The sequence below is a fragment of the Nomascus leucogenys genome, chromosome 8 (assembly GCF_006542625.1).
Source record: "Nomascus leucogenys isolate Asia chromosome 8, Asia_NLE_v1, whole genome shotgun sequence".
NCBI lineage: Eukaryota > Metazoa > Chordata > Mammalia > Primates > Hylobatidae > Nomascus > Nomascus leucogenys.
The window spans coordinates 81,506,698-81,534,452 of NC_044388.1; the positions used below are offsets into that span (position 1 = coordinate 81,506,698).

A 27,755-nucleotide genomic window follows, 5' to 3' on the forward strand; every position below is an offset into this window, starting at 1 on the left:
ATGGGAGGGGTTTTACTGTAGCAAGGCGGGGCCTCAGCTGAGTGGGTGGGGCCTGGAGGCAACTAAAGCGGCATAGGGCGAGGGCGGGGCCGGCAGGCCGGGGCGGGGCTGGGAAGTAGTCGGGCGGGGTTATGAGACGCCGCGCTCAGCTACCATCGCTGGGCGGTCAACAAGTGCGGGCCTGGCTGAGCGCGGCGGGGTGCGGAGACCGGGAGGCGACCGGGAGCGGCTGGGTTCCCGGCTGCGCGCCCTTCGGCCAGGCCGGGAGCCGCGCCAGTCGGAGCCCCCGGCCCAGCGTGGCCCGCCTCCCTCTCGGCGTCCACCTGTCCGGGGTACTGCCAGCGGACATGACCGACCCACTAGGGGCGCCGCCGCCGGCGCTCGCAGGCCGCGGATGAAGAAGAAAACCCGGCGCCGCTCGACCCGGAGCGAGGAATTGACCCGGAGCGAGGAGTTGACCCTGAGTGAGGAAGGGACCCGGAGTGAAGAGGAGATGAATCAGAGCCAGGAGGTGACCCGGGACGAGGAGGTGACCAGGGAGGAAATGGCGGCAGCTGGGCTCACCGTGACTGTCACCCACAGTGAGTGTCGGGCGCCAGGTGGGCTCCGTGCTGGTCCCGAAAGCCCGGCGGGGTCTGTGGGTTTAGTCAAGTGTCCTCCAGAAGCGCATGACCTTGCGCTTGTCCTGGCGTCCGGAAGCGTGTGTTCTTGGTTGTGTCCGTGGAACTGTCTTTTGTCCCAGGCTTGTGTCTGTACACTTTTCCACGTGGCCGGTGTATTTTGTCTCTGGCCATTTGTGCGATCCTGGGTGTTTGAGCTTCAACGTGCTTTACGTCGTGGGCCTGGTTGTGTTTGTGTGCCCGCGCAGTTATTGTGCCCTTTGTGTCCGGCATATATTTGGCCATGTGGTCTACGACTGCTCCGTGTGTGATAAGTCAGAACTTCGTGCATGCCGGGGTGCTCCTCATCTGCTGAGTGCCTTCTCCATGTGCGCCGCTTGAGTTGGCCGTGGGTCCAAGCGTTGTACTCTGGGCACCCTTTGGGTCTGCCCACTGTTGGAGTTGACACACAACCAAATGAAGTCAGTATACTGGAGAGCTGAGTCCATGAGGTTTCTCTAGAACCAGCTAGGGGAGGCCCAAGGGTCTGGGAATCTGGAGACCCGGATTCTAGATCCTGCGATTTTGAGTGACCTTGGGATGGACGCTTTCTTTCTAAGAATCCGGTTTCTCCTCTGTGAAGTAGATTTGGTAACCCTGGCGCCCGCTGACCTCACGGAGCTGTTGGGGGAACCAAACCTTGGTGTAATGTACTGGACACAGGCTCCCTCCTTACTGTCCACATCCCTGGAAAAGAATTGGCGTCTCTTCTTCAGAAAGAAAGGCTCTGCTGTTCGTATTCATTTGTCTGTTTACTTAGCACCAATCATGGATGCATTCAAGTGTGTTCAGTGGGAGAGACTTGGAGGAAAACAGTCACTTGCCCATTACAGCAAGCGAGACGAGACCAATACAATACAGGGTACAGGGCAGTCAGGCCACAGGAAGCAGATGGCTTGTGATGAAAAAGGTGGGCTTGGGAATCAGCTAGATCTGATGTCAAGTTCTGATTCCAACAGTTGGGTCTCCATAGGCAGGCCTTAACTTGCCTGAAGTCACAGATTGCTCATCTGTGAAATAAGAAGTAATAGGTAGATCTACTTCGTGGGGTTTATCTGAGGATTAAATTAGATTATGCATGAAATGCTTAAAATGTTAGCTGATATCATTCATATTGTTAGTTATTATAATAGAGGAAACAGAGATACTTGAGGAGGTCACCAGAGGAAAGCTGCGTGGCATGGGGGCAGGCTCTGTGGAGTAGGTGGCATATGAGCTGGGCCTTGAAGGCTGGGTAAATAAATATGATAAAGTGTCATCCTATATTGGTTTATGTGAAAGAATCATATTCGTCAAATGCTTTTCTTTCTCCCTAGGCAATGAGAAGCACGACCTTCATGTTACCCCACAGCAGGGCAGCAGTGAACCAGTTGTCCAAGACCTGGCCCAGGTTGTTGAAGAGGTCATAGGGGTTCCACAGTCTTTTCAGAAACTCATATTTAAGGGTAGGCATTTCTTTTTCTTTCTTTTTCTTTTTTTTTTTGTTTTTTTTTTTTTTGAGACAAAGTTTCACTCTTGTCGCCCAGGCTGGAGTGCAATGGCACGATCTAGGCTCACTGCAACCTCCACCTCCCGGATTCAAGTGATTCTCCTGCCTCAGCCTCTCAAGTAGCTGGGATTACAGGTGCCCACCATCATGCCCGGCTAATTTTTGTATTTTTAGTAGAGACGGGGTTTCACCATGTTGGCCAGGCTGGTCTTGAACTCTTGATCTCAGGTGATCCACCTGCCTTGGCCTCCCAAAGTGCTGGGATTACAAGTGTGTGTGAGCCACCGCACCTGGCCAAGAGTAAGCATTTCTTTTCCAGCTTTTCCCTATGGCCAAAGGACAGTTTTCAAACTGCTGAACTTTTCCTAATAGTCAGTCTGTTTTCAAACTGGGACAATTTTTATTTATTTGTTTATTCATTCAGTTCTTCAACAGGTATTTATTGAAGACCTGCTAGGTATTGGACACTTTCAAACACCTGGACAGGTGTCAGATTTGAAGTCTTATGATGATGGCAGAAATCTCACCATTTTTGATGAAGCTCATGGGCAGTCTTCCCTGGCTAGGTTAGATCATCTTCCCATTATATGTTACCATGGTACTCCCTGCTATTTTTGCATCACTTCTATGAAATTACTATTAAATAATCATTTTCTTAGTTGCTTAACATCTGATTTCTCTGTTAAAATAACAGCCTCCGTGAGGTTGGAGATACTGCTGTGTTTCCAGTGCCTCACATTGTTCTGACTCCAAGGAGGTTTTGAACAAACTTACCTGAGGCCTGGATGTGGCGGGCTCAGTGGATGGATGATGCTCATTTCTGCCAGGACCCACACCCTCCTGGCCCCTGTCCTCTGTCTTCCCAACCCCCTGAGAATCCATTATTCTGGTATCCACTGGGGAAAGACTTATCCCATTGGGTGTCAGTCATTATAAAGAATTTAGTAATAGGAGGCATTTTTATTTATATTTCATAATGTAACATATTGTCTTTAATTTTTTAAAATATTTTATTTCTGAATTATAAAGACAATAGAAATTCATGTTTCAAAATAGAGGAATGCATGAAAAAGAAAATGTTCCCCTGGATAAAACCCCTCATAATAACACTGTGTTATCAGCATTCATTGTGGTATCGAGGTTTCCTGCAAAAAATGAGCTTTAATGGCTACTGTAGACCTTAATGCCTACTGAAGACTTTAAAGTCTTCTGTACTGGTTCATTGGTCCCCGTTTCCTGAATATTTGGCTCTTTCCAGTTTCTCACTATTATGAAAAGGTTGCACTGAATATTATTGTATAGTAGTTACTGTGGAGTTGCATGTCCAATTATTTGTTTAGGATAAATATCTAGAAATGAAATTACTGGGTCATGACACCCTCTAAAAAGATACCAATTCTCATTAGTGAACACACTTGTCTATTTCCTGTATCCTGCTGAAATTTATTTTCAGTGTTGTACAATTATTACAGCTTGGCCTACCTTTCTCCTCTTTCTAGGAAAATCTCTGAAGGAAATGGAAACACCGTTGTCAGCACTTGGAATACAAAATGGTTGCCGGGTCATGTTAATTGGGAAAAAGGTAAATTGCTTTTTCCATCAGAAATCCTCAGAATCAAATGACTGAAGTCTTTTATACACGTTTCTGTTTAGAAGACCAAACTTGGGACCCAGATTCTGCATTGATGAAACACCTCTCTAAACAAATACAATCTTTATTTGTTTTATAGGATTACCAATTTTGTTGTTCTCATACCCTCCTGCTCCTGTTGGTTAGAACTTTTGCTCTAGGAGTTAGGAGCAGTTGTGCTGCCTTAATAATATGTTTTTTGTTTTGGTGGTGGAATCTTGGTCTGGTTAAAATGGTGCTCTCATTCACTTGGAGTAGAATTTGCAAGAGTCTTTTGTTAAAATAAACTTGTAGATATTAAGAATAATCACTCTGTTCCAGTTCAGGAGCCTCTCTCCCTTTAACCAACCTTTTAACTAAAATCTCCCACAAGGGAAAACCTTCGACTGGAAAGAAAGGTTCAGACTAAAGAACTGAGGGGAAAAAAAGACAGATGAGGTCAGCAACCCTTAAGGTGATGAGAGAGGGCTGTGGCCAGCCCTGCATTGTGTGTGATGCAGCGGAATTATGAGCATATGAAGTTCCCTTATTGTGAGTGAGGTGGCTGAGTAGAGAGAGGGCAGATAAACAAAGTGAAGGCAAAAAAATCTAATCCAGACTTGGAACTGCCAGGAGACTGGAACTCAGGACTTAGCTACGAAGAGAAATGAATAATTTGGGATAGCATAACTAAGCAGAAAGCTGCTAGACCTATCTATCAATTGTTTACCTGAGAGAAGAGGGAAATATTCTAAATTTCTGGCTTCAGGGTCAGGGAGAATGGTGATGGGCAACAGGCAGAACCAAAGAGTCAAGTTTGAAGAAACTATAGGACTTTTACTTGGAGCTGACACAGACCGTATGGAGCGAAGTGTGAACTCAAGGAAGGCACCATGGCACATGCCTATTGTCCCAGCAAGTCGGGAGTCTGAGACAGGAGGATCACTTGAGTCCAGGGGTTTGAGGCTGCAGTGAGTTATGATCATGCCTGTAAATAGCCACTGCACTCCAACCTGGGCACTGTAGTGAGACCCTATCTCAAAAAAAAGGTCTGAACTTAAGTCTAATCTACCTCTTTTGGACTGTGTGATCTCATGTTACTTTACTACATTAAGCCTCAGTTTCATCATCTGTAAAACAACAGTACTTCCCTGATGGAGTTGTGGTAAGGCTTAAAAAATAGGTAAGGTGCTTAGGATAGTGTGTGGCATGTAGGAAGTGTTCAATAAAAGTATTCATCGTTGTTAACCAGCATGACATTAAACAGGAGAGCTCAACTGGAGGCTGCCATTTAGGAATTCCATTTAAAGGAATGGTAGAATTCCACCTGTCTTGCCATTCTGGACTCCTCACAAGTGTTTACTAAAATGTGATTACCCTCCAGGCTTCAGTCTTGGTTGTTGATCAGTCTAGGGCTGAGACTGAATCTGGCACTTGGATTGTCTCCATTCTCTGCACCCAAGCTGTCAGGGCCCTCACCAGAATGTTTACCTAACACTTTCTCTCTAGTCTGGAGTCTTTGTAGATGGAAAACTTGATGTATAACCCTTTGACTTGATTTCCAAGAAGCAACAGAGTTAAAACCATTATTTCTAGGTGAGTGGTTTCATGCAGTTGTGGTCAGGTATTTTTCCTGACAGAGGCTACTGTTCTTGTTGATTGCTTTTTCTTTTTCTTTTTCTTTTTTTTTTTTTTTGAGACAGTCTCGCTCTGTCACCCCAGCTGGAGTACAGGTGCAAGATCTCAGCTCACTACAAACCTCCACCTCCCAGGTTCAAGCTATTCTTCTGCCTCAGCCTCCCAGTAGCTGGGACTACAGGTGCACACCAGCATGCCTGGCTAATTTTTTTGTTTTTTTAGTAGAGACAGTGCTTCACCATGTTGGCCAGGCTGGTCTTGAACTCCTGACCTCAAATGATCTGCCCACCTCGGCCTCCCAAAGTGCTGGGATTACAGGCCTGAGCCACCGCACCCAGCCTGTTCTTGTTGACTATTGGCTTTATTTTCTTCTTAAACATTTTAGAACAGTCCACAGGAGGAGGTTGAACTAAAGAAGTTGAAACATTTGGAGAAGTCTGTGGAGAAGATAGCTGACCAGCTGGAAGAGTTGAATAAAGAGCTTACTGGAATCCAGCAGGTAACTCTCTTCATGGACCTTGACTTTCTGCCTTCTATCAGAGCTTCCTGGATATAACTTGTGGTTATGGGGACAGGTTCTGCAGTCAGACTCCCTGGGTTCAGATCCTGGATTCACCCTTTCTCTTACTGTGAACAAGTGTATCTTTGTCTCAAGTTCCTCATCTGTAAAAAGGGAATAATGGTGACATTTCCCTATTAGGATTGTTGGGAGGATTAAATAATGTAGATTGAGCTTGACACATACTAAGTGCTTTATAAGCATTTATTGTCATAGTTATTGTCAAACCCCAGCCAGCATCCATTTATGCTCACAGGAGAGCACCTGCCATGCTACGATCATGTATTGTCTGAAGTAGAACAAGTAGCTTCTCTCTGTCTGGGCTGTTGTAATGTGTTTGGCAAGGCAAATAACATTTTGTTGGTTCATAGAAGGTCCAAGTTGAACATGATAGTGGGGTTGGGGGAGTCATCGTATTCAATTCCTAATATTAGAGATGGGGTACTAAAACCCAGTGAGGATTAGTGTGTCCGGAATTGGTGGGTTCTTGGTCTCACTGACTTCAAGAATGAAGCTGTGGACCCTCGCGGTAAGTGTTACAGTTCTAAAGGCGGTGTGTCCGGAGTTTGTTCCTTCTGATGTTTGGATGTGTTCGGAATTTCTTCCTTCTGGTGGGTTCGTGGTCTCGCTGGCTCAGGAGTGAAGCTGCAGACCTTCGCGGTGAGTGTTACAGCTCATAAAAGCAGTGTGGACCCAAAGAGTGAGCAGTAGCAAGATTTATTGCAAAGAGCAAAAGAACAAAGCTTCCACAGTGTGGAAGGGGACCGGAGCGGGTTGCCACTGCTGGCTCAGGCAGCCTGCTTTTATTCTCTTATCTGGCCCCACCCACGTCCTGCTGATTGGTAGGGCCCAGTGGTCTGTTTTGACAGGGCGCTGATTGGTGCGTTTACCATCCCTGAGCTAGACATAAAAGTTCTCCACGTTCCCATCAGATCAGTTAGATACAGAGTAGGGACACAAAGGTTCTCCAAGGCCCCACCAGAGCAGCCAGACACAGAGTGTCGATTGGTGCATCCACAAACCTCGAGCTAGACACGGGGTGCTGATTGGTGTGTTTACAATCCCTGAGCTAGACATAAAGGTTTGCCACATCTCCACCAGACTCAGGAGCCCAGCTGGCTTCACCAGTGGATCCCGCACCGGGGCTGCAGGTGGAGCTGCCCGCCAGTCCCGTGCTGTGGGCTCACACTCCTCAGCCCTTGGGTGGTCGATGGGACTGGACGCTCTGGAGCAGGGGGTGGCGCTCGTCGGGGAGGCTCCGGCGGCACAGGAGCCCATGGAGGGAGTGGGAGGCTGAGGCATGGTGGGCTGCGAGCCCTGCCCCGTGGGAAGGCAGCTAAGGCCCGGTGAGAAATCAAGCGCAGCGCCCAGGGGCTGGCACTGCTGGGTGACCCAGTACACCCTCCATAGCCGCTGGCCTGGGTGCTAAGCCCCTCATCGCCTGGAGCCGGCAGGGCCGGCCGGCTGCTCCGAGTCGGGGGGCCCCCCAAGCCCACGTCCACTCGGAACTCCAGCCAGCCCGCAAGCGCCTCGCGCAGCCTGGGTTCCTACTCACGCCTCTCCCTCCGCACCTCCCTGCAGCTGAGGGAGCTGGCTCCCGCCTTGGCCAGCCCAGAAAGCGGCTCCCACAGTGCAGCGGTGGGCTGAAGGGCTCCTCAAGTGCCACCAAAGTGGGAGCCCAGGCAGAGGAGGCACCGAGAGCAAGTGAGGGCTGTGAGGACTGCCAGCATGCTGTCACCTTTCATTAGGACTAGCTCAAGACCACTTACTTATTTTTCCCTCTCATTTTATAACATTAATTGGGGTGTGTTTGTGTTTTGATTATTATTTTTATTTTTTTTTTGAGATGGAGTCTCGCTCTGTCGACCAGGCTGGAGTGCAGTGGTGCGATCTCAGCGGCTCCCTGCAGCCTCTGCCTGCCAGGTTCAAGTGATTCTCCTGCCTCAGCCTCCCGAGTAGCTGGGATTACAGGTGCCGCCTGCCACCACATCTATCTGATTTTTTTGTATTTTTAGTAGAGATGGGGTTTCACCATGTTGGCCAGACTGGTCTCAAACTCCTGACCTCAAGTGATCTGCCCGCCTCGGCCTCCCAAAGTGCTGGGATTATAGGTGTGGGCCACCGCGCCTGGCCTATATGTTTGTGTTTTAATTACAGAATACATGCTGACTGTACAAAAGTTTTAAGTATATGTATAGGCACTAATATGGAAAATAAAAATTACCCATGAGGCCCCAACTCAGAGATGACCATTACCAAAGCCTGAAATATATTTTTCATCTTAAAAAAAATTGATATAATGTTATTTACACTTTATAAACTATTCTTTTATTGGATAAAAAATTAAACATTTTCCTGTGATGGTATTTTTCAAAGCTTGCATGCATTTCATCTTGTATAAATGTATTATTTACCTAGCCAACTCTGTATTGTTCATTTAATATTATTTTTACCATTATGTGTAATGCTTCTTTGACTATCCTTGGACATAAATCTTTTTTGACCATCCCTGGTTTTTTTGGTAGAATAAATTCTTTGAGTTGGAATTGCTGGGTGATGTTTAAAGCTCTTGCTACATGTTGTGAAATCTGTATCTGTAGCTCATGGCTGTGATAAACATCCTCAGAGATCCCTGCTATCCAACTCTTGTTACCAGCTAACTGGTCATTAGGCCAAACTGTGTGAGTGAACCATTAGACAATTTGATAAAAATAAGCACTGCTGCCATTCGTTAGCATGTGTCTGTGCCACAAGTTAGTGACACATGTACATATATTCCCTTTACCTCACAGTAACCCTCTAGGGTGTGGGTATCATAATCTTCATTTTTAAAATGAGGGTACTGAGGCATGAATAGGCTAAGTAATTTGCTCAAGATCACAAGTTAGTAAATGGTGGTCAGTTTTCAGGCAGAGGCTTTGAAGACTCTAAACCTGTGCTTTTAACATCTGCCTCTTCTTGTGACTGGGGGCTTCACTGGAGCCAAGCCTCAGGAGGCATTTGCAGCCACAGTGGGTCATGCGAGGTAGAGCAGACTGCAACCTGATAGAATTCTTGGATTGGCCCACGGCCAGCCTTTTTAATTTTTCCAAGAGTTAAAGTTGTGGATCTGAGATGTGGCCTGGCCTGCCAGGGCTATGGTGGGCTCAGTGTGATTGCTTCATTAGTATTGTGGCATGGAGTCTTCCATCAGCCTCAAAGAACCCTTGCAATGATGCATTATTTCCCCACAGGGTTTTCTGCCCAAGGATTTGCAAGCTGAAGCTCTCTGCAAACTTGATAGGAGAGTAAAAGCCACAATAGAGCAGTTTATGAAGATCTTGGAGGAGATTGACACACTGGTAAGTAAATATTCAGCTGAGAATAACTAGTTTTCTTTGACTTTATTTCAGTCACATTCACTCTTTCAGTAATGTACTCTCCTATTGCCTGAGCAAACCCATCACTTGAGAATATTAAGCATCTACTATTGTGTGCCAGTCACGTTGCTAGGTCCTGGGTGAATGCATGATGACAAGACAGTTCCTGCTTTCTAGGCACTCACAGCCCTCCAGCATAGGACTTTTATCATTTATACTTATGTTTGCCAGTAGCATCTGTAATCATCATGAAGCTGGGACCGAAGGAGTCCACGATCTCATGGTCAAGGAAACAGAGGATTTAACTTTTTTTTTTTTTTTTCGAGACGGAGTCTCGCTCTGTCGCCCAGGCTGGAGTGCAGTGGCGCAATCTCGGCTCACTGCAAGCTCCGCCTCCCGGGTTCATGCCATTCTCCTGCCTCAGCTTCTCTGAGTAGCTGGGACTACAGGCGCCCGCCACCACGCCCGGCTAATTTTTTGTATTTTTTTTAGTAGAGACGGGGTTTCACCGTGGTCTCGATCTCCTGACCTCGTGATCCGCCCACCTCGGCCTCCCAAAGTGCTGGGATTACAAGCGTGAGCCACTGCGCCCGGCCAGATTTAACTTTCTCAGAGGAGTATGTGACTGATAATTCTGCAGGCCTCATTACTTATAGAGGATTCAGCCAGACCCAGGTCTTGTGAGGCCATTGAAAATCATTAACTCAGGGGTTCTCTTTTGCAGATGATAGTAATGATATCTCTAGCCTGATGCTTCATTCTTGAAGGTGAACTGCACTGTGTACTTCTGTTGGCCAGGGTGGGTGTAAAGAAGCAGCAGCAGGCACTTTTCCTGTCACAGTGAGCCCATGGTGTGGCCAGGGCAGAGTATCCATACATAGGAAACAGTGAAAGAACAAAGTCTGTGTTACAGATCAGTTTCTATGGCCCAGACATTGAGAACACAGGGAGCTTTTATAGGGACAAGAGCAATGGAAAGGCCATACAGGATACAGACCCAGGGAAAGGGTTCCTGAAAATGGACATCACATTTACATTGGTGACCCGTGACCTGTTTTATGTACTGTGGGTGTTTCTTATGTGCTCTCATGTCATTTTCACTGAGGATTATTTGTTACATGTTTACTATTTACTAACTTGTATTATCAACTTACTCTTCCATAGATCCTGCCAGAAAATTTCACAGACAGTAGATTGAAAAGGAAAGGCTTGGTAAAAAAGGTTCAGGTGAGTTGTGTAATAGTGCACGACAAGGTATAATATGTTAATGTGTAGTTATGTGTGTTTATTCAAAATCAGGTAGTGTAGGAGCATGGCGTGTGGTATGGGCTTGTTTTGGTTGTATTTATTTATCAGCAGGAACCCCAAACATCAGAGAAGAGCCCCTTATGTCCCTGTAATTATATTTGAATTTAAACTATTTAGGGAGGGAACTCACTGGAGAGCAGATAGGGCTGACACATCACACAATTCCAGGAGGCAGTATTCATGCATACAGTGCTTCCTGCGATTGTGCAGTTGCTGTGCAGTGGCCCTGAGGCAAAGCTCCCTGCCTTTACCACCTTTTAGGGGACTGCTGGCCTAGAGCATGGTCAGAATGCTGGTCCTATGCTCCCTCCCTCCCCTTACCTTGGAACCCGGGCCAGTGGCCCATCTCCATTCATGCACAGTCTGTTTTGAGTCTCAGCCATGGGTTCCCCAGAATGGGTAAGCAAGGAGCCTTGTGTGGGCAGTGGTTGGCTATCCCTGGATGGGCCCTTACTGCCCCGTGTGTATTTTCTAGGCATTCCTAGCTGAGTGTGACACAGTGGAGCAGAACATCTGCCAGGAGACCGAGCGGCTGCAGTCTACAAACTTTGCCCTGGCCGAGTGAGGTGTGGCAGAAAAAGGCTGTGCTGCCCTGAAGAATGGTGCCACCAGCTCTGCCATCTCTGGAGCGGAATTTACCTGATTTCTTCAGGGCTGCTGGGAGCAACTGGCCATTTGCCAGTTTTCCTACTCTCACACCGGTTCTCAATGAAAAATAGTGTCTTTGTGATTTTGAGTAAAGCTCCTATCTGTTTTCTCCTTCTGTCTCTGTGGTTGTACTGTCCAGCAATCCACCTTTTCTGGAGAGGGCCACCTCTGCCCAAATTTTCCCAGCTGTTTGGACCTCTGGGTGCTTTCTTTGGGCTGGTGAGAGCTCTAATTTGCCTTGGGCCAGTTTCAGGTTTATAGGCCCCCTCAGTCTTCAGATACATGAGGGCTTCTTTGCTCTTGTGATCGTGTAGTCCCATAGCTGTAAAACCAGAATCACCAGGAGGTTGCATCTAGTCAGGAATATTGGGAATGGCCTAGAACAAGGTGTTTGGCACATAAATAGACCACATATCCCTCATTGTGACCTAATTCCAGAACATCTGGCTGGGTTGTTTGTTTCTAGATTTTGTCCTCACCTCCCAGTGACCCTGACTAGCCACAGGCCATGAGATACCAGGGGGCCGTTCCTTGGATGGAGCCTGTGGTTGATGCAAGTCTTCCTTGTCCCCAAGCAAGTCTTTAGAAGGTTAGAACCCAGTGTTGACTGAGTCTGTGCTTGAAACCAGGCCAGAGCCATGGATTAGGAAGGGCAAAGAGAAGGCACCAGAATGAGTAAAGCAGGCAGGTGGTGAAGCCAACCACAAACTTCTCAGGAGTGACATGTGTTTCCTTCAAAGGCATTTTTGTAACCATATCCTTCTGAGTTCTATATTTCCTTCACGGCTGTTCTGTCCATTTTGTGGACTGTCCCCCACTCCCACGCCATCATTGTTTTTAAAAACTTAAGGCCTGACGCAGCAACTCATGCCTATAATCCCAGCACTTTGGGAGGCTGAGGCGGGCGGATCACTTGAGGCCAGGAGTTTGAGACAAGACAAGGCAACATAGCAAGACCCCATTCTGCTTTAAAAAAAAAAAAAAAAATTAGCTTGGCGTAGTGGCATGTGCCTATAATCCCAGCTACTGGGGAGGCTGAGGCACGAGAATCATTTGAACCTGGGAGGTAGAGGTTGCTGTGAGCCGAGATCGCGCCCCTGCACTCCAGCCTAGGTCACAGAGTGAGACTCCATCTCAAAAAAAAAAAAAAAAAAAAAAATTGAGTCAGGTGCAGTAGCTCCTTCCTGTAGTCTCAGCTACTTGGGAGGCTGAGGCTAGAGGATCACTTGAGCCCAGGAGTTTGAGTCTAGTCTGGGCAACATAGCAAGACCCCATCTCTAAAAATTTAAGTAAGTAAAAGTAAATAAATAAAAAGAAAAAAAAAACTGTTTATGTGCTCCTCATCAAGTAGAAGAGTGGTTTGCTTTTTTTTTTTTTTTTTTGATTAATGAGGAAATCATTTTGTGGCTGTAGTCATAATTTATGCTTAATAACATTGATAGTAGCCCTTTGTGCTAGAACTCTACCTAAAGACCCACATCATTTGGCAGAGAGAGAGTCGTTGAAGTCCCAGGAATTCAGGACTGGGCGGGGTTAAGACCTCAGACAAGGTAGTAGAGGTAGACTTGTGGACAAGGCTCGGGTCCCAGCCCACCGCACCCCAACTTTAATCAGAGCAGTTCACTATTGATCTATTTTTGTGTGATAGCTGTGTGGCGTGGGCCACAACATTTAATGAGAAGTTACTGTGCACTGAACTGCTGAACACTGTTCTAAATTATTCATATATATTAGTCATTTAATTCTTACATAACTTGAGAGGTAGACAGATATCCTTATTTTAGAGATGAGGAAACCGAGAGAACTTAGGTCATTAGCACAAAGTTGTAGAGTAAGCGGCAAAGCCAAGACACAAAGCTGGGCGGTTTGGTTTCAGAGCCAGTGCTTTTCACCTCTACTGTACTGCCTCTCAACCAACACAGCGTTGCACAGGCCCATTCTCTGATTTTTTTCCTCTGCGTCTCCCTCTAGCTCCCACTTCCTCTCTGCTCTAGTTCATTTTCTGTAGAGCAGCCCGAGTGATCATAAAGTGCAAATCTTGCCATGTCAGTCCCCTGCTTAGAACCCTCCAATGGCTCACTTTCTCTTACTATAAAGGCGAAAGTCTTTACCCCGTGCCTTCTCCCATCTCATCTCAAGCCCCTCATTTGTTTGCTGTCTGCTGTCAGTCACTCTTCTTTCAGGTCCTCAGATGCACTGCACCCTCTCCTGCCTGGGGGTCTTTGCTCCTGCTACTACCTCTGCTTGAACAGCTCCTCACCTTCCTTCCTCCAACCCTACCCTTGTATAGGTGACTTTTGTTCATCCTTCAGAATTCAACTCACATGTCTCTTCCATGGAGAACTCTCACCTACTGTCTTGATACCCTGTCTGGCCCCCAGGTGGGATCCTCTCTCGGCTTCCCATACGTTTCTTTCACAGCATTTACATAGTCTGTGATAGTTTACTTGTGGGATTATTTGGTTAATCTTTGCCTTTAACACCAGGGTTCCTTGGGTGAAGGAGCTTCTTTATCTTGGTAACAGCATTATTTCAAGCATATTGTCTTGTATATAGTAAGACCTCAATAAATATTTGGAGAACGAATGAATGTTGAATGCACACATCAATAGTGAAACTTCTATAGCTGCATTTGGCCTCAGAATCTCTGTCAGCATTGGAATTTACAGCCTTAACAGCCTTTATTTTTTGAAGGGTTGAGAAAAGAGGCCCTAAGGCATGGACTGCTAGGCAGATGTGACAGGTGATTGCACAGGCCCCACCCACGCAGATCTGCTCATCCAAGGGGTTTCTGCCTGTGAAACTCTTCTCCCGTGAGAAGGGGAGAGAGCACCCCTTCTCAGGTGCCCACTTGCCTGGAACATGGTAAGTCTTACCACGGGGAGAACAGATGGGAATGTGTGCTCCCACAAACGAATTCTTCAGCCTCAGGGCTGGAAGGATTCTCCCACATTGTTTTTTGTTTGTTTGCTTTTTTTTTTTTTTTTTTTTTTTTTTTTTTTTTGAGATGGGTTCTTGCTCTCTTGCCCAGGCTAGAGTGCAGTGGCTTGATCTCTGCTTACTGCAACCTCCGCCTCCTGGGCTCAAGCCATCCTCCCACCTCAGCCTCCCGAGTAGCTGGGACCACAGGTCCCAGCAATTCTCCTGCCTCAGCCTCCTGAGTAGTTGGGACTACAGGCATGCGCCACTATGCCTGGCTAATTTTTTGTGTTTTTGGTAGAGACAGGGTCTTGCCATGTTGGTCAGGCTGGTCTCGAACTCCTCAGCTTAAGCAATCTGTCTGTCTTGGCCTCCCAAAGTGATTGGATTACAGGTGTGGGCCACGGTGCCCGGCCTTGACATTGTCTATTTAGTTAATGGTTTCTACTTATCCTTCAAGGCACAACTTAAAGGTTACCTCTTCTGAGACTCCTTCATAGAGTAGTCAGGAACTTTGTCAAAAGTGCCAGAAGCCAAGCCGGGCACAGTGGCTCACGCTTGTAATTCCAGCACTTTGGGAGGCTGAGCCAGGTGGATCACCTGAGGTTGAGAGTTCAAGACCAGCCTGACCAACATGGAGAAACCCCGTCTCTACTAAAAATACAAAATTAGGCAGGCATAGTGGCGCATGCCTGTAGTCCCAACTACTCAGGAGGCTGAGGCAGGAGAATTGCTTGAACCTGGGAGGTGGAGGTTGCAGTGAGCCGAGATTGCACCATTGCACTCCAGCCCGGGCAACAAGAGTGAAACTCCATCTCGAAAGAAAGAAAGGAAGAAAGGGAAGGAAGGAAAGGAAGGAAGGAAGGAAGGAAAGGAGGGAGGGAGGGAGAGAGGGAGGGAGGGAGAGAGGGAGGAGGGAGGGAGGAGGAAGGAGAGAAAGAAAGAAAGAAAGAATACCAGAAGCCTAATTGCAAAGAGACTGGGCAAAATAGAAACTTTATGGTCACGATATCAAGTTATCCCATGTAATTTTGGGAAGGTCAAAGGCAGCCAGGCTTTAGGAATTCAAACACTGCCTGTAATTAAGAGGCCTCTGCATGCCTGCATCATCCTCTCATTCCTCCTTCCACAAAGCAGGACATGTGACTGCTGACAACCCCTGTGTTGCTCATCCTGCAACTTCAGTGCCAGAGGGGAACTGCCTCTGTTTGTTTGTTTCTAATTTGAAAGATCCTGGGGAAGAATCTTTTGGCTAATCGGCAATGACCAGGGCAGCAGGGTCTCATGCCACACATAAGGTCTTTAGGGGCCAACACTTACGTTTTGGGGTAGTTCCCAGAGAGGGGGCCACAGAGTCCACATCTGTAAGTGGTAAATTAGATATTCCTTCCAGGTGGTGCCTGGCACGTTGTTCAGGCTTAATCTCTGATTCCTCAGATGATGAGTAGAAGCCTGGGAAGGAAGGGTCACTGGTGAGATGCTTGGCTGGGCTATGCCACTTGGGTATAAGAGGGGTGTCCCACTTAGGGCAGAAACTTTTAGATGGCACCAATATCCACTTTCTCCTCCTAAAAAAAGTGAACTAATTTTTAGTTTAATGCATGGCCAACCAGATAGACTGTATTTCTCAGTCTCCCTGCTCAGAAGGCCATGAGACTACATTTTAGCTAATGTGGTTTATACAGAGTGTGTACATCGTATGGGAAATGTCTTCAGAGGCAGGTGGCGTGCCCTTTCTCTCTGTGGCCTAGAATGCAGATGTCATGGCTGTGGTTGGAGTAGCTGTCTTGGACCTGAGGTAGAAACTGTGATGCGGATGGCAGAGTAACAAAATAGAGGAGCATGGAGTTGTCATATTACATAGGGCTACGTGTAGGAGAAATGAAGTTCTGTCTATAAGTCACTGTTATTTTGGGTTTTCTGCCTCTCACAGCCAAACTTCATCCTACATCATTCATATGCAGGTATGAAACAGGTATGAATCAGTCCCAGTAGAAGGCCTTATTCATAGATGGCCTCCTAGGCCTGCCACCTGCAAATCTATCAGCATCAATTCCTGCTCAGTGTTCCCATTCCAGTGGTCCAAGAGAAAGTAGCTTCCTGCCTTCCTGTGCCCATTCTCTCAGACATGTGTCTTCTACAGAGCATTTCCTGCCCTTTCTGCCCACTCTGCAGCAGGAATCAGAGTCTGTGTGAAACTGCTCTCACCTGCCCAGGCCTCTCTCCATAACCCTTTCTCCTGCCACCATTATCAACAGGCTCTGCCTAGGGGCTTTGGCCAAAAGAGGAGGTATTCTACATATACCACAGGAGGGGGTCTCTGTCTATGGTGACAATTCTGAACACTGTGTGTCCCTGTGGGACATTGTGTGAGTGCATGTGTGCAGGGCGTGCCTGGGGCTATGTCTAATGTCAGAATATTTGACAACCAGTCAGAGCAGATGTTGACCAAAAGAGCAGAGCAGCATCTGGAAATCATCCCACAGTGCCAGGAATTAACCCCAGACCATGGACACCGAGAGACCCAGGTGTTTCCAGGGGACAATCTGGGTGGCTAGGGTATAGGGGGGCACTCAAAGGGCTTGGGGCATCACCTGTTTTCGATTGTGAAAAACCTAGTTCAATGTTACAACAAGCAGTTCAGCTGTACTGTGTACACTGCCTGAATATCAGCCATTGCTGTGCCACGTGTCTGTGTGTACATGCCTTGGAGTGCTGGCACAGCCCAGGAGGAAGCCATGGGGGGACAGGATGACTCTCACAAAGCTTTTTTTTTTTTCATTTTTGAGGCAGGGTTTCACTTTGTCACTCAGGCTGGAGTGCAGTGATGCGATCATGGGTCACTGCAGCCTCGACTTCCCAGGCTCAAGCAATCCCCCCCCACCTCAGCCTCCTGAATAGCTGGGACTACAGGTGCATGCCACCAAGCCTGGCTAATTTAAAAAAAAAAATTGTAAAGACAGTCTTGCTATGTTGCCCAGGTTGGCCTGAAGCGATCCTGCCACCTTCAGCCTCCCAAAGTGCTGGGATTATAGGTATGAGCCACTGTTCCTGATTTCACAGAGGCTTTCTGAGGCTGGGCCCTGCACCCCAGCAGTGGCAGAGGATACAGACCTCACCTAGGTTCTTGGCCTGAATGATAGTCCAGGCTGGGGCAGACGGGAGTACTAGGCAGCATCCTGGGGTCAGGGACTGGCCTCTCCGGCAGGCGAAGATAACTGGGACCTCTGAGGGGACATGTGACAGGGTTGAGGAGCACCAGAGGGATGGAGAGAAGCTGGACATCAAATTCAGAGTAGAGGTGACAATGCAAGATTCACCTCCTATATCCCCTCTGCAACCAGTGTCCCCAGAGACACTGACCACTTCACTTAGTTGGGCTGGATCTTTTATTTCATGTCATATCCTCTCCATGCCCACCACTGTTCTCCAGCCTGACACTTCATGGCTTGAGGTGCTCCTGTGGGATCAGCATTTGCCATCTTTCATGATCTGGATGTTCTGTTTGGTTTTTCTAGGATCAAAGAAGACAGGCATGAGGCTACCATCTCAGGAGCTGTAGTGTACCATTCAGGGACCTGGCATAGTCCATCCAGACATCCTGCTGAGCGTCGCCCACATATGCAGTGTATGGATACAGGGCAGATCCCAAGGGTCCATGGGCACATCCTTCTACAGCTTTTCCTGTTTTGCACACCCTGCCCCTGGGGGATTTCAGCTTCCTGGGGTTTCAACCACCAGTGCATGCTGATGGCTGCCAAATCTGTCTTCAGCTCGGACCTATGTCCTGCTTGTTCATGCAGCTGTCCATATCCAGTGGGATATCCTAGGGGCTCAACTGTCCACAAACATCACTGCCCCCCACAGAACTGGTACAGACCCCCAAACCACCCATCGCAGCACATGGAACCACTGGCCACCCAAGCCCACAAATCAGAAACCAGTATGCTGCCTCCTTCCCCTCAGCCTTCACATCCAGTCACATACCAAGCCTGTCAATTCCACTCCCAATGTACCTCCTAACCATGAGTCTTTGATTAGCATGACCTTTCTCTAAGCTGGGACAACATCCTGATGTTCCTTACATTTCCTCAAATACAAACTTTCACATCTATCCAGAGCTTTGCAGCTTCCGAGGACTTTCTTCACTTCCATGGTCTCATTTAGTTCTCAGGATCCTAGAAGATGGGTTTTATTGATGAAGAAACTAAGAGCCAATAGGTTATCTGATGTAGGGAGGTCATGTTCTAGCCCTGCTCATCTCTCTGGACTCACTCCTTGCCTCTCCCTGATTCTCCCTTAAACTTTATACTCCAACATGTCCAACTTCTTATATTTCCTCAAATGTAAACTTTTCCTTGTAGACCTTTCCAAACTCATCTACTTGGAATTATCTTTCCTTGCTCCTTTTTCCTAGCTAATTTCTACTTATTCCTGTGTGCCCACTGATCCCTTAGAATTCTGTGCGGAAGGCCGGGCGCGGTGGCTTATGCCTGTAATCCCAGCACTTTGGGAGGCCGAGGCGGGCGGATCACTTGAGGTGGGGAGTTCGAGACCAGCCTGGCCAACATGGTGAAACCCCATGTCTACTAAGAATACAAAAAAAAAAAAAAAAAAATTAGCCAGGTGTGGTGGTGGGTGCCTGTAATCCCAGCTATTCGGGAGGCTGAGGCAGGAGAATACTTGAACCCAGGCGGCGGAGGTTGCAATGAGCCAAGATCGTGCCACTGCACTCCAGCCTGGGTGACAGTGAGAGTCTGTCTCAAAAAAAAAATTCTATGCTGCAATTGGCTGACTATCAGCCTGGCTTCCCCCTTACACCAATTGTATGTTCCAGGAGGCCAGTGATGCTGTCTAACTTAGGCTCTGGTCTAGCCCCAGTGCCTAGCACATAGTAAATGCTCAATAAATAATTACTGGTTAGACGAATGAAAGAACAAATGAGGTCACCTAGTCAGTCAGGGCAGAGCAAGGAAAATGGTTGCTGCCCCTACTCCCTACCCACCACCAGCTTCTAGATTTCTGCTTGGAACCATGTGCCTTCTTTGAGTTAATCTGGTGCGCATTCTATTAGGGGCATATGTTGGAGGACTCTTCTCAGGTCAAGCATGTATGAAGGAAGAAGCAGGTCAAGTCTTGCTCCTTTCAGACTGTGCACCAGAGATGGGGCCCACCCAAGCAAGCAGGGGTTGTGGGGCAGACTTACATCCGGGCCAAGCAGAGCTGGCATTCATTCGTATATGTGAGCCCATCAGTGCCGCAGACCAGGTTGGACGTCTGGGAACAGGTTGGAGACTCTCTACCATGTGTTCACAGATGGGCTATGGAAAAGAAGGGAGGGAGAGGATTCAGGGATTCAGAGGCAGTGGGGAGGGATACAGGGGTTCTGCTCGGAACCAGTGGGGCCCCAGTGAGATATCAGAGTCAAGAAGGTCCCCCGTGTGGGTCCAGTGAAGATGAAACCAACCACTCAGGGCCCCTTGGTGTGTTTGCTTGTATGTGTGTGTGCATGACCACGTGTGTGCCTATGGCTGGATGTGTACATATGGGTACCTGTGTCTCTGGAGCCCCAGGTGTGCAGGCATTCAAGCGTATGCCTGTGTTTATGTCTATGTGTGTGGAGTGAGTTTGTGCCCTCGAGCACCTGGGGACTTGTTCACACCCTCTTCAGAGGCACTAATCAGAACTTCTGCTGCTGGTCCCATTGAAGACCCCAGGATACAGAACCACCCATCATTCCCAGGAGGCCCCTCTCTCTCTGGGGCTCCTGAACTCTCCCTGGCCTGCATGATCTATCAGGCCCATGTCAGAAAGGCTGCAAAGGGTGGGAAGGCTGAAGAAATGGGGCAGAGCTTGGGGCTTAATCGAGGCCGTCTGAAAGGGTTTTAGGACAGGCCTGAGGTCAAGGTGAGAACTCAGTCAGGACTGGCATTAGCGCCTGAGACAGGGATAGGGTGAGAAAGTTCGTGCGGTGCAACTGTGAAGGCCCGAACTCTAGAAACCTGAATTTTGCCACTGATTAGCTGTATAACCTTAATTGAGGTATTTCCACTCTCTGAGTCTCAGTTTCTTCATCTGTAAAAATTATAATAGTGGTGTTCCTCTCACATAGGGCTAACTGAAATAATATATGTAAAGTATTTGGCTCTTTGGCACTGAGAAAGTGGGGCTGGATTCTGATGGACTGACGGGGACGATGCTGAGGCTGTGGATGGGAAGGTGGCTCCGAGCCTCCTCATTCCACTACACGAAGGGGCAATCTCAAGGGTCTCAAGGATGCCAGTACCACTGCCTTCTGGGTCACTGGGGGCATCAGACCAAGGGCCAAGGTGGAATCAGGATTCAGGGACAACTTGGTGTTTAGACAATCAGATGGAATGTGGTGGGGGGAGGCTGGCACACTCCACAGGTGCTTTCAAGTGTGCCAGGGTCCCCTCTTTGGCCTGAACTCCATGGCCTGCCTGTCTGCACTCTACAGGGCAGGGAGCACACCCTGTCCTGCTAAGCCTGGGTGGGGAGATCTCACTGATGGAAGGGGCCTTGGACACCAGGTGGGGGACATCACAAGGGCTTTGAGGCCAATCTTGGGACTTGGGTGAGGGGGCTGGGCCTACTCAGCCTTGGGGGCTAATCTGGGGAATGTGCAGGCCAGGAGGCCATCTTGGCCACCTTGGAGCCATTGAAGGTGTCTGAGCAGGATCGTGGAGAAGAATAACTGGTTTCTCAGCATGGATGAGAAGACTCCTCTCAGCAGAGAGAAGGTGAGAACAGCACGCAGCTGCCTTACCATTCTTGAGAAAGGGAGCTTTCCTGCTGCCACTGGCACTTCTGAAACACAAAGAAGCAAGAATTAGATGATGCCAGCTCTAGACCCCAGGTCTAGGGGTCTGAGGACTGCTTCTTCTTCAGGGAGCTTGGTCCAGCAACTACCCAACCTGGAATTCCTCAAGGAAAGGTGATGAGCCGCCAGACAATGGGGCTGCCAGAAAGCTGATGTGATCTTGGGTTCCATAAACAGAGACAGAAATTCACAAATTAGGAAGGTGACAGTCCAGCCTATTCCTTGTTAGTTAGATCCCACTGGAATTGTTGTGTCCCATATAATAATTATAAAATAACAATTCAGCAGTTATTATGTGCCGGGCATTGAGAACACATGATTTTAACTCCTCTCCACCCCTCTCTTACTGCTGTGTAACAGAGGGAAGAAAGGAGATAGTAGTGGATGCTGTGTTCTGCCATCAAGAGCCCTCCCGCAAGTCTGAGGCACTCATTTCCCCAGCTGCCGGAAATATTGACCACTCACTGCAAGTCTCTTCCTAGGAATTACCCTCAGAGAATGAAGCTGCCTTGCCCAGGGCTGCATCCTCTACCCAGGAACAGCCCATATCCCATGTCGGGTTGATGTGGTTACAAAGACCCTGATCCCCTTGCCCAAAGCTGCCTGTAGGATCATCTGAAGCCTCTGTTGCACTGCATGGAAGTCAACTTCCCTCATCCTTCATGGAAGTTACTCCCATGAACGCTCCCCAGTAACTTGCATGTATAGCTCAGAATCTGTTTCCTGGGGCATAGGTCAGTTTAACGAACTACGAAAGAGGCTCAAAGAGGTGATGCAATGCAGTTTGTTAAGGCACAGCTAGGATTTTCCCACACGTCTGCTGCAGTCCAGAGCCTGACTCTTTCTACATACACTGGTGTGCCCCTCAAGGTCTGGCTGAACTGCCTAAAGGACATGAGCAAACTGTGATGTGACTGACAAGCGTGATGGGTGGATGAGGGAACTGGAGCTATGTCTAATGGCACAGGTGGAAGGAAGGGCGTTTACGTAAATTAGAGAAGGGCAGGATGCTCCCTGAAGTCTCTGAAGGGTATCCTGGAACTGAGGGAGAGATGGACTCTTTTCAGCCTCACAGAGCAGAGCCCATCTCTGTGAGGAGGCTGCAGGGAAGCAGGTTTGGGTTCCATGTGAAGCAGAATTTTCTCTCAGTGGGAGCTATGCCACGGTGAAAGAGGCTTTCTCCAGAAGTAGTGAGTTTCCCATCACTGGAGGTGTGCAAGGCAATGTAGTTTTATATTTTCCTGGAGATGCTATTATAAGATATTTCCACAGAGAGAGGGAAACAGAAACTTAGACTAAGTCACCCCGATATGCTGTTTAAGCCTGGCATTGGGGTATCAAAATGCAAACCTAGACTTGTCACTGAACTGCTTCAAACCCTTCCATGTCAAATTGCCCAAACTGAAAGTGATCCAAATGTCCTTCAACAGGAGAATGGATAAATAAATACAATGGGGCACTACTCAACAATTAAAACAAGCAACTGATACATGCAATAACATGGCTGAATCTCAAAAATAGTTTGCTGAGCATAAGAAACCAGACACAAAAGATTATATACCTGTGGTTCCATTTATGTGAAATCCTAGAACAGGCCAACTAATCTATGATGAAAAAAATCACATTGGGAGGCTGAGGCAGGAGGATCACTTGAAGCCAGGAGTTTGAGACCAGCCTGGGCAACATAGCAAGACCCCATCTCTACAAAAAAATTTAACAATGAGGGCAGGTTGCAGTAGCACACACCTGTAATCCCAGCAATTTGGGAGGCCGAGGTGGGTGGATCACCTGAAGTCAGGAGTTCGAGACCAGCCTGACCAACATGGAGAAGCCCCGTCTCTACTAAAAATACAAAAATTTGCTGGGCATGGTGGTGCACACCTATAATCCCAGCTACTTAGGAGGCTGAGGCAGGAGAATCACTTGAACCCAGTAGGCAGAGATTGCAGTGAGCCAAGATCGTGCCACTGGACTCCAACCTGGGTGACAGAGCAAAACTCCATCTCAAAAATAAATAAATAAATAAATAAATAAAATTTTAAAAAATTTTTTAATTAGCTGAGCGTGGTGGCACGCACCTGTAGTCCCAGCTACTTGTGATGCTGAGATGGGAGGATCATTTGAATCCAGGAGGTTGAAGCTGCAGTGAGCTATGATTGCACCACTGCACTCCAGCCTGGGCAACAGAGTGAGACTTTGCATCTTAAAAAAAAAAAAAAAAAAAGAGTCAGAGCACTGGGGTGGGGGCAGGGATTGACTGACATAGGGGAATTTCTGGGGCTATGGAAATGTTCTGTATTTATTTTTCTTCCCTAAGTCCTTGACTCAAGATGTACTGTATCTTGATGGGGGTTTGGGTTACACGAGTGTATACATTGTAAAGGCTCATTGATAAGATTCATCCAGTGATAAGATTTGTGCATTTCTTGATATTTAACTGTTAGGGAAAAGAAAAGAATTTAAAAAGTATAAAGCCTTTCCATGGTTCTCTGCCCTGATCATTAAGCCTCCCTATGGACCTGAGCTGCTTAGTCTTACGTTTAGGGCACTGTATGAGCTGACCCTAAACCTGCTTCTTGGGCTGACTTCCTAGTACACCTCTCCATACCCCAGCTATTCCGCTCTGCTCACGGGTCCTGGATTGGGCCCTGCTTTGGCTCATGCCATGTCCCCTCCCTGTAATGTCCTTATCTCCGTTCTCCTCCCACCGAATCATACCCTCCTTTCAAGGCTTGATGCTGCCCCCCAGTGAAGCTGTCTTTGATATCCCCCACAGTTTCCTGAGCAGATCTGGATGGAGGCTTCTTTCACACCACCACGTACTGTCCCACTCACTGAGTCATCCCGCCTCCCTATGCACCTGAGCTTCTTGGGGTTCCTTTATGTCTGCCGTTGCGCAGCACTTGGTTCAATGTCCCACACTGTGGGTGTTCAGGAATTGAATACTAAAGTGCATTGGTGTAATCCCAGCACTTTCAGAAGCCGAGGCAGGCAAATCTTGGGGTTGGAAGTTCGAGATCAGCCTGGCCAACATGGTGAAACCCCGTCTCTACTAAAAATACAAAAATTAGTTGGGTGTGGTGGCGAATGCCTGTAATCCCAGCTACTCAGGAGGCTGAGGCAGGATAATTGCTTGAACCCAGGAGGCAGAGGTTGCAGTGAGCCAAGATCATGCCACTGTACTCCAGCCTGGGTGACAAAGCAAGACTCTGTCTTGAAAAAAAAAATTTTGTTTAAATATTTTAAAAAAAAGTAAAGTGTATTGGGAGGAGGGGGTGTTCAGAACTCTAAGATGTCAGAGTTTCTTTCTGGGGTATGTGGGGAAAAGTTACATTTACCCCCAGGCTGCCCTCGACCTTGACCCAAAGTGCCCCCTCCTCACTCAGCCAAGGCAGTAATCTGAAATCTGCAAAAACAAAAACAAAAACAAACAAACAAAAACAAACTTCTTCAGAGCAGGCCCTTCAGTGTTCCCAACTGCTCAAGGAGTAGGTAGGTGTAGGTGCCAGGCTGGCCGTAAGCAGGCTGCTCCTGAACAGGCCCCCAGACCCATTTCCCTTTCCCCCTGTGCCCAGGTCTGTTTCCAGCTGGGGAAATGGGTGTGGGATGGGCCATGAGGTCAGTGGCCCTGGGATCCTGCCAGGCGTTGCCTTATAACTTACAGCTTTTGTCCAGGCGGGTTCTAACTGGTCTCCCCGCTTCCCTGTTCAATTTATTCTCAATGTACCGACCAGAGCAACTCTTGAAAGACATAACTCTCTGCTCAAAGCCTTCAGTGCCTCCCATTTTAGTTAGAGGAAAAGCCAAGTTCTTATGTTGGCCAACAAGGTCTTTCCTGGTACAGTTCCCAGTTGCCTCTCTCATCTCCTCTCCTATCACTCCATACAACGTCCCCTCCTGCCACACTGGTCTTACAGTACCTCAGACACTCCAGGCATGCTCCTGCCTCAGGTCCTTTGCACCTGAGCTGTTCCCTCTGCCTGGAACCTTCTTCTCCCAGATATCCACATGGCTTAGTCCCTCATCTCCTTCAAGCTTTGCTCAAACATCGGACTCTCAGAGATACCTCCCCGATTTGAAATTGCAACCCCCTTCCAGTACCCATCACCCTGCCAAGTATTTTTTCCTTAACTTTTATCACCTTCTAACATACCGTTTAACATACATTGTAACCATCTTGTTTATTGCCTTTCCCTTTTCCTCTACGCCATTGGATTTATGCTCCATTAGGACCGTGCTTTTTCTGTTTGGGTCACTAATCTGTCTTAAGGGCTCAGAACAGTGCCTGACATGGTAGCTGTGAGATTGCAGGGATGGCCCAGACCCTGACGGGGCCCTGCCCCAAGTATATGTGTCCAGTCCTGGGAAAGGGCTCTGTCATGCTCACATGGCTGCCCAAGTCCCAAACCACAGCCTTTCCGAGAGATCGGGAGCTCAGAAGACCTCAGCCAGGTCTCTCTTAGCACCCACCACCCTGCAGCCAGCATACTTGTCAGTCTCTCCTGAGAGCTGGGACCCACCTCCTCCCTTCTGCCCCCACAACCTCCAGCCCAATAGTTGCTCAGTGCAGCTTTGAACTGGAACAATCTCCTCCTTTACAGCTGGAGAAACTGAGGCCCCGAGAGGGTAGGGGACTTTGGCAATTCTGAGCCAGAGTCAGGATTTGAACCCAAGTTTCTTTTCTCCCAGCCCAGAACTTTCTCCACCACAGTGGAGGGTGCATATGCAGAATGAAGGTACATGGAAAAAGCTGAGGCCTCACAGGGTGCTCCAGGCCCTGCTTCTGCTCTCATCCCAAGCTCACCGACCAACACAAAGCCACAGAGAATCTAGGTTCTGCCCACTCACCCCTGTCCACAACAAGGAGGGCAGCCAAGGCCAGGGTGATTACCCACTGGCGGACGGCCATGCTGATCCTGGGATGGTGTAGCCTGAGCTGGCTGGGGCCTGGGCCTGGGGAAGGATGGGAGCCTATTTACAGTGCCGCTCCCCTAATCTTATCTTATCTAGGGCCAGATAGAGAGGCCAGAGTTAATCTCCGCACGCTGACATCCGGAAAGGGCTTGCTCTAGGTGCAGATGCTGAGCTTTTGATGAGATGGGGCTGTGGCCATGGGGCTGGCAGGTTTCCAGAGTGACAAAAAAGTTTGGACAACTTGCAAAGCTGACTCCAATCTGAGGGTTGGAGCAAGGAGAGGAAAGTTGAAGTAGAAAGAGAGTTCAAGGCAGAGAGGAAGGGAAAGAGATAGAGAAAGAGAGAGGAAAAAAGCAACTGGAAGATGGCAGGAGGCAGAGAAGGGAGCTGGAGCCTGGATTCCTTTGCCAGTGCCTCCAGCAACCAACTTCGGGACCTCAGTAGAGCCACTTTTTTTAACTGGGCCTCAGATCACCCATGCACGAAGTGGAGATGATAATTTTGGTTCTGCCTTTCTCCCAGGCTGCTGTGAGGATGGGGGCGGTGATAGCAGATGGGAAAACATTTTGCAGAATATGAAATGAGCTGTAAATGTAAGCAGAAATGATCGTTTTTACTTACTTTTATTTCACTTATTTTTTTGGTACCACAAAGTGGGCACAACTGACCGGCAAAACAAAGGCAAAATAAAACATTAAAAGGAAGATGCTTTCTTGCTTTGCAGGTATTATGTGTTCATTTGCATTATTTTCTTTTTTTCTTTTTTTTTTTTTTGAGACTGAGTCTCACACTGCTGCCCGGGCTGGTGTGCCTGGCACTATCTCGGCTGGCTTCAACCCCCGCCTCCTGGGTTCAAGCAATTCTCCTGCCTCAGCTTCCTGAGTAGCTAGGATTACAGGCGCCCGCCACCTGCCCGGCTAAGTTTTTGTATTTTTAGTACAGATGGGGTTTCACTATGTTGGCCAGGCTGGTCTTGAACTCCTGACCTCGTGATCCGCCTGCCCCGGCCTCCCAAAGTCCTGGGATTACAGGCATGAGCCACTGTGCGTGGCCTCATCTGCATCTTCATAGGTTAAATAAAGCCAAGATTCTTTTAAAGAAAAATCAGTATCTAAAACTCCTCCATATTTACATAGTATACATTAATAAGTAATTTGGATATTTGCTCTCAAAGAATTTCTGATTTATAAAATAAATTTTATTTACATACACATTTCTCTAATTCATTTAGGTCAGTGTTTTTCAGCTCTATCTGCAGATTGGATTTCCCTGGGGGAGAATTTACAAATACAGATGCTGAGCTTCACTCTGGAATATTTAAATCAGAATCTGTGTTGTTTTTTTTTTTAAGAAAAACTTTATTTCGAAAGATTTCAAGCCTACAGATAAGTTGCAAGAATATTCTAATGACAAGGTGAAGGATTCTTGTTTGAGGACAGCCCCAGCCAGGTGTAGTGGCTCATGCCTGTAATCCTAACTCTTGGGAGGCTGAGGCAGGAGGATTGCTTGAGCCCAGAAATTAGAGACCAGCCTGGGCAATATAGCAAGACTCCAGCTCCACAAAAAAATTTTTTTTAAATTAAAAAAAAGAACAGTCCCTTTGGGGACACCAGCCAACCAGTCACCTCTACAGACCCATAGAAGCCCCAGATCTGTGGCCAAGACCAGCTTGAGGCCCCCAGTGATCCCTGACTCAGCTTCAAGATCCTTCCGTTCCTCCTTAAGAAACTGCACAGTCCCAGGGATGCCTCTGAGGCAGGTGGCAGCTATCTTTCCATTGCTTAGGCAGGTAGAGAAAATATTTAATGATGA

General features: G+C 47.8%; 2 protein-coding genes across 2 annotated transcripts; one reads left to right on the top strand and one right to left on the bottom strand.

Annotated features, from left to right (window-relative positions):
• The first annotated feature begins 42 nt into the window (after positions 1–42).
• Positions 43–11,384, top strand: BAG1 (BCL2 associated athanogene 1). Its single transcript, XM_012509013.2, has 7 exons — positions 43–581; positions 1,976–2,104; positions 3,648–3,730; positions 5,781–5,894; positions 9,188–9,295; positions 10,478–10,540; positions 11,097–11,384. The coding sequence occupies exons 1-7, from the start codon at positions 395–397 to the stop codon at positions 11,184–11,186; spliced, it is 774 nt and encodes a 257-aa protein (XP_012364467.1). The 5' UTR covers positions 43–394; the 3' UTR covers positions 11,187–11,384.
• A 6,258-nt stretch (positions 11,385–17,642) lies between these two features.
• SPINK4 (serine peptidase inhibitor, Kazal type 4) lies at positions 17,643–25,938 on the bottom strand. Its single transcript, XM_003263427.3, is given in 5 exon segments — positions 17,643–17,702; positions 19,395–19,486; positions 19,489–19,509; positions 20,976–21,016; positions 25,878–25,938. Coding segments are annotated over 5 exon segments (261 nt in total). The 3' UTR covers positions 17,643–17,656.
• Positions 25,939–27,755: the final 1,817 nt, after the last annotated feature.

Excerpts from the sequence above, each read along its gene's own strand:
- BAG1 (XM_012509013.2), top strand. The coding sequence starts at position 395 with ATGAAGAAGAAAACCCGGCGCCGCTCGACCCGGAGCGAGGAATTGACC. Across the intron at positions 2,105-3,647 it reads TCAGAAACTCATATTTAAGG|GAAAATCTCTGAAGGAAATG; the intron begins GTAGGCATTTCT and ends TCCTCTTTCTAG. Across the intron at positions 9,296-10,477 it reads TGGAGGAGATTGACACACTG|ATCCTGCCAGAAAATTTCAC; the intron begins GTAAGTAAATAT and ends ACTCTTCCATAG.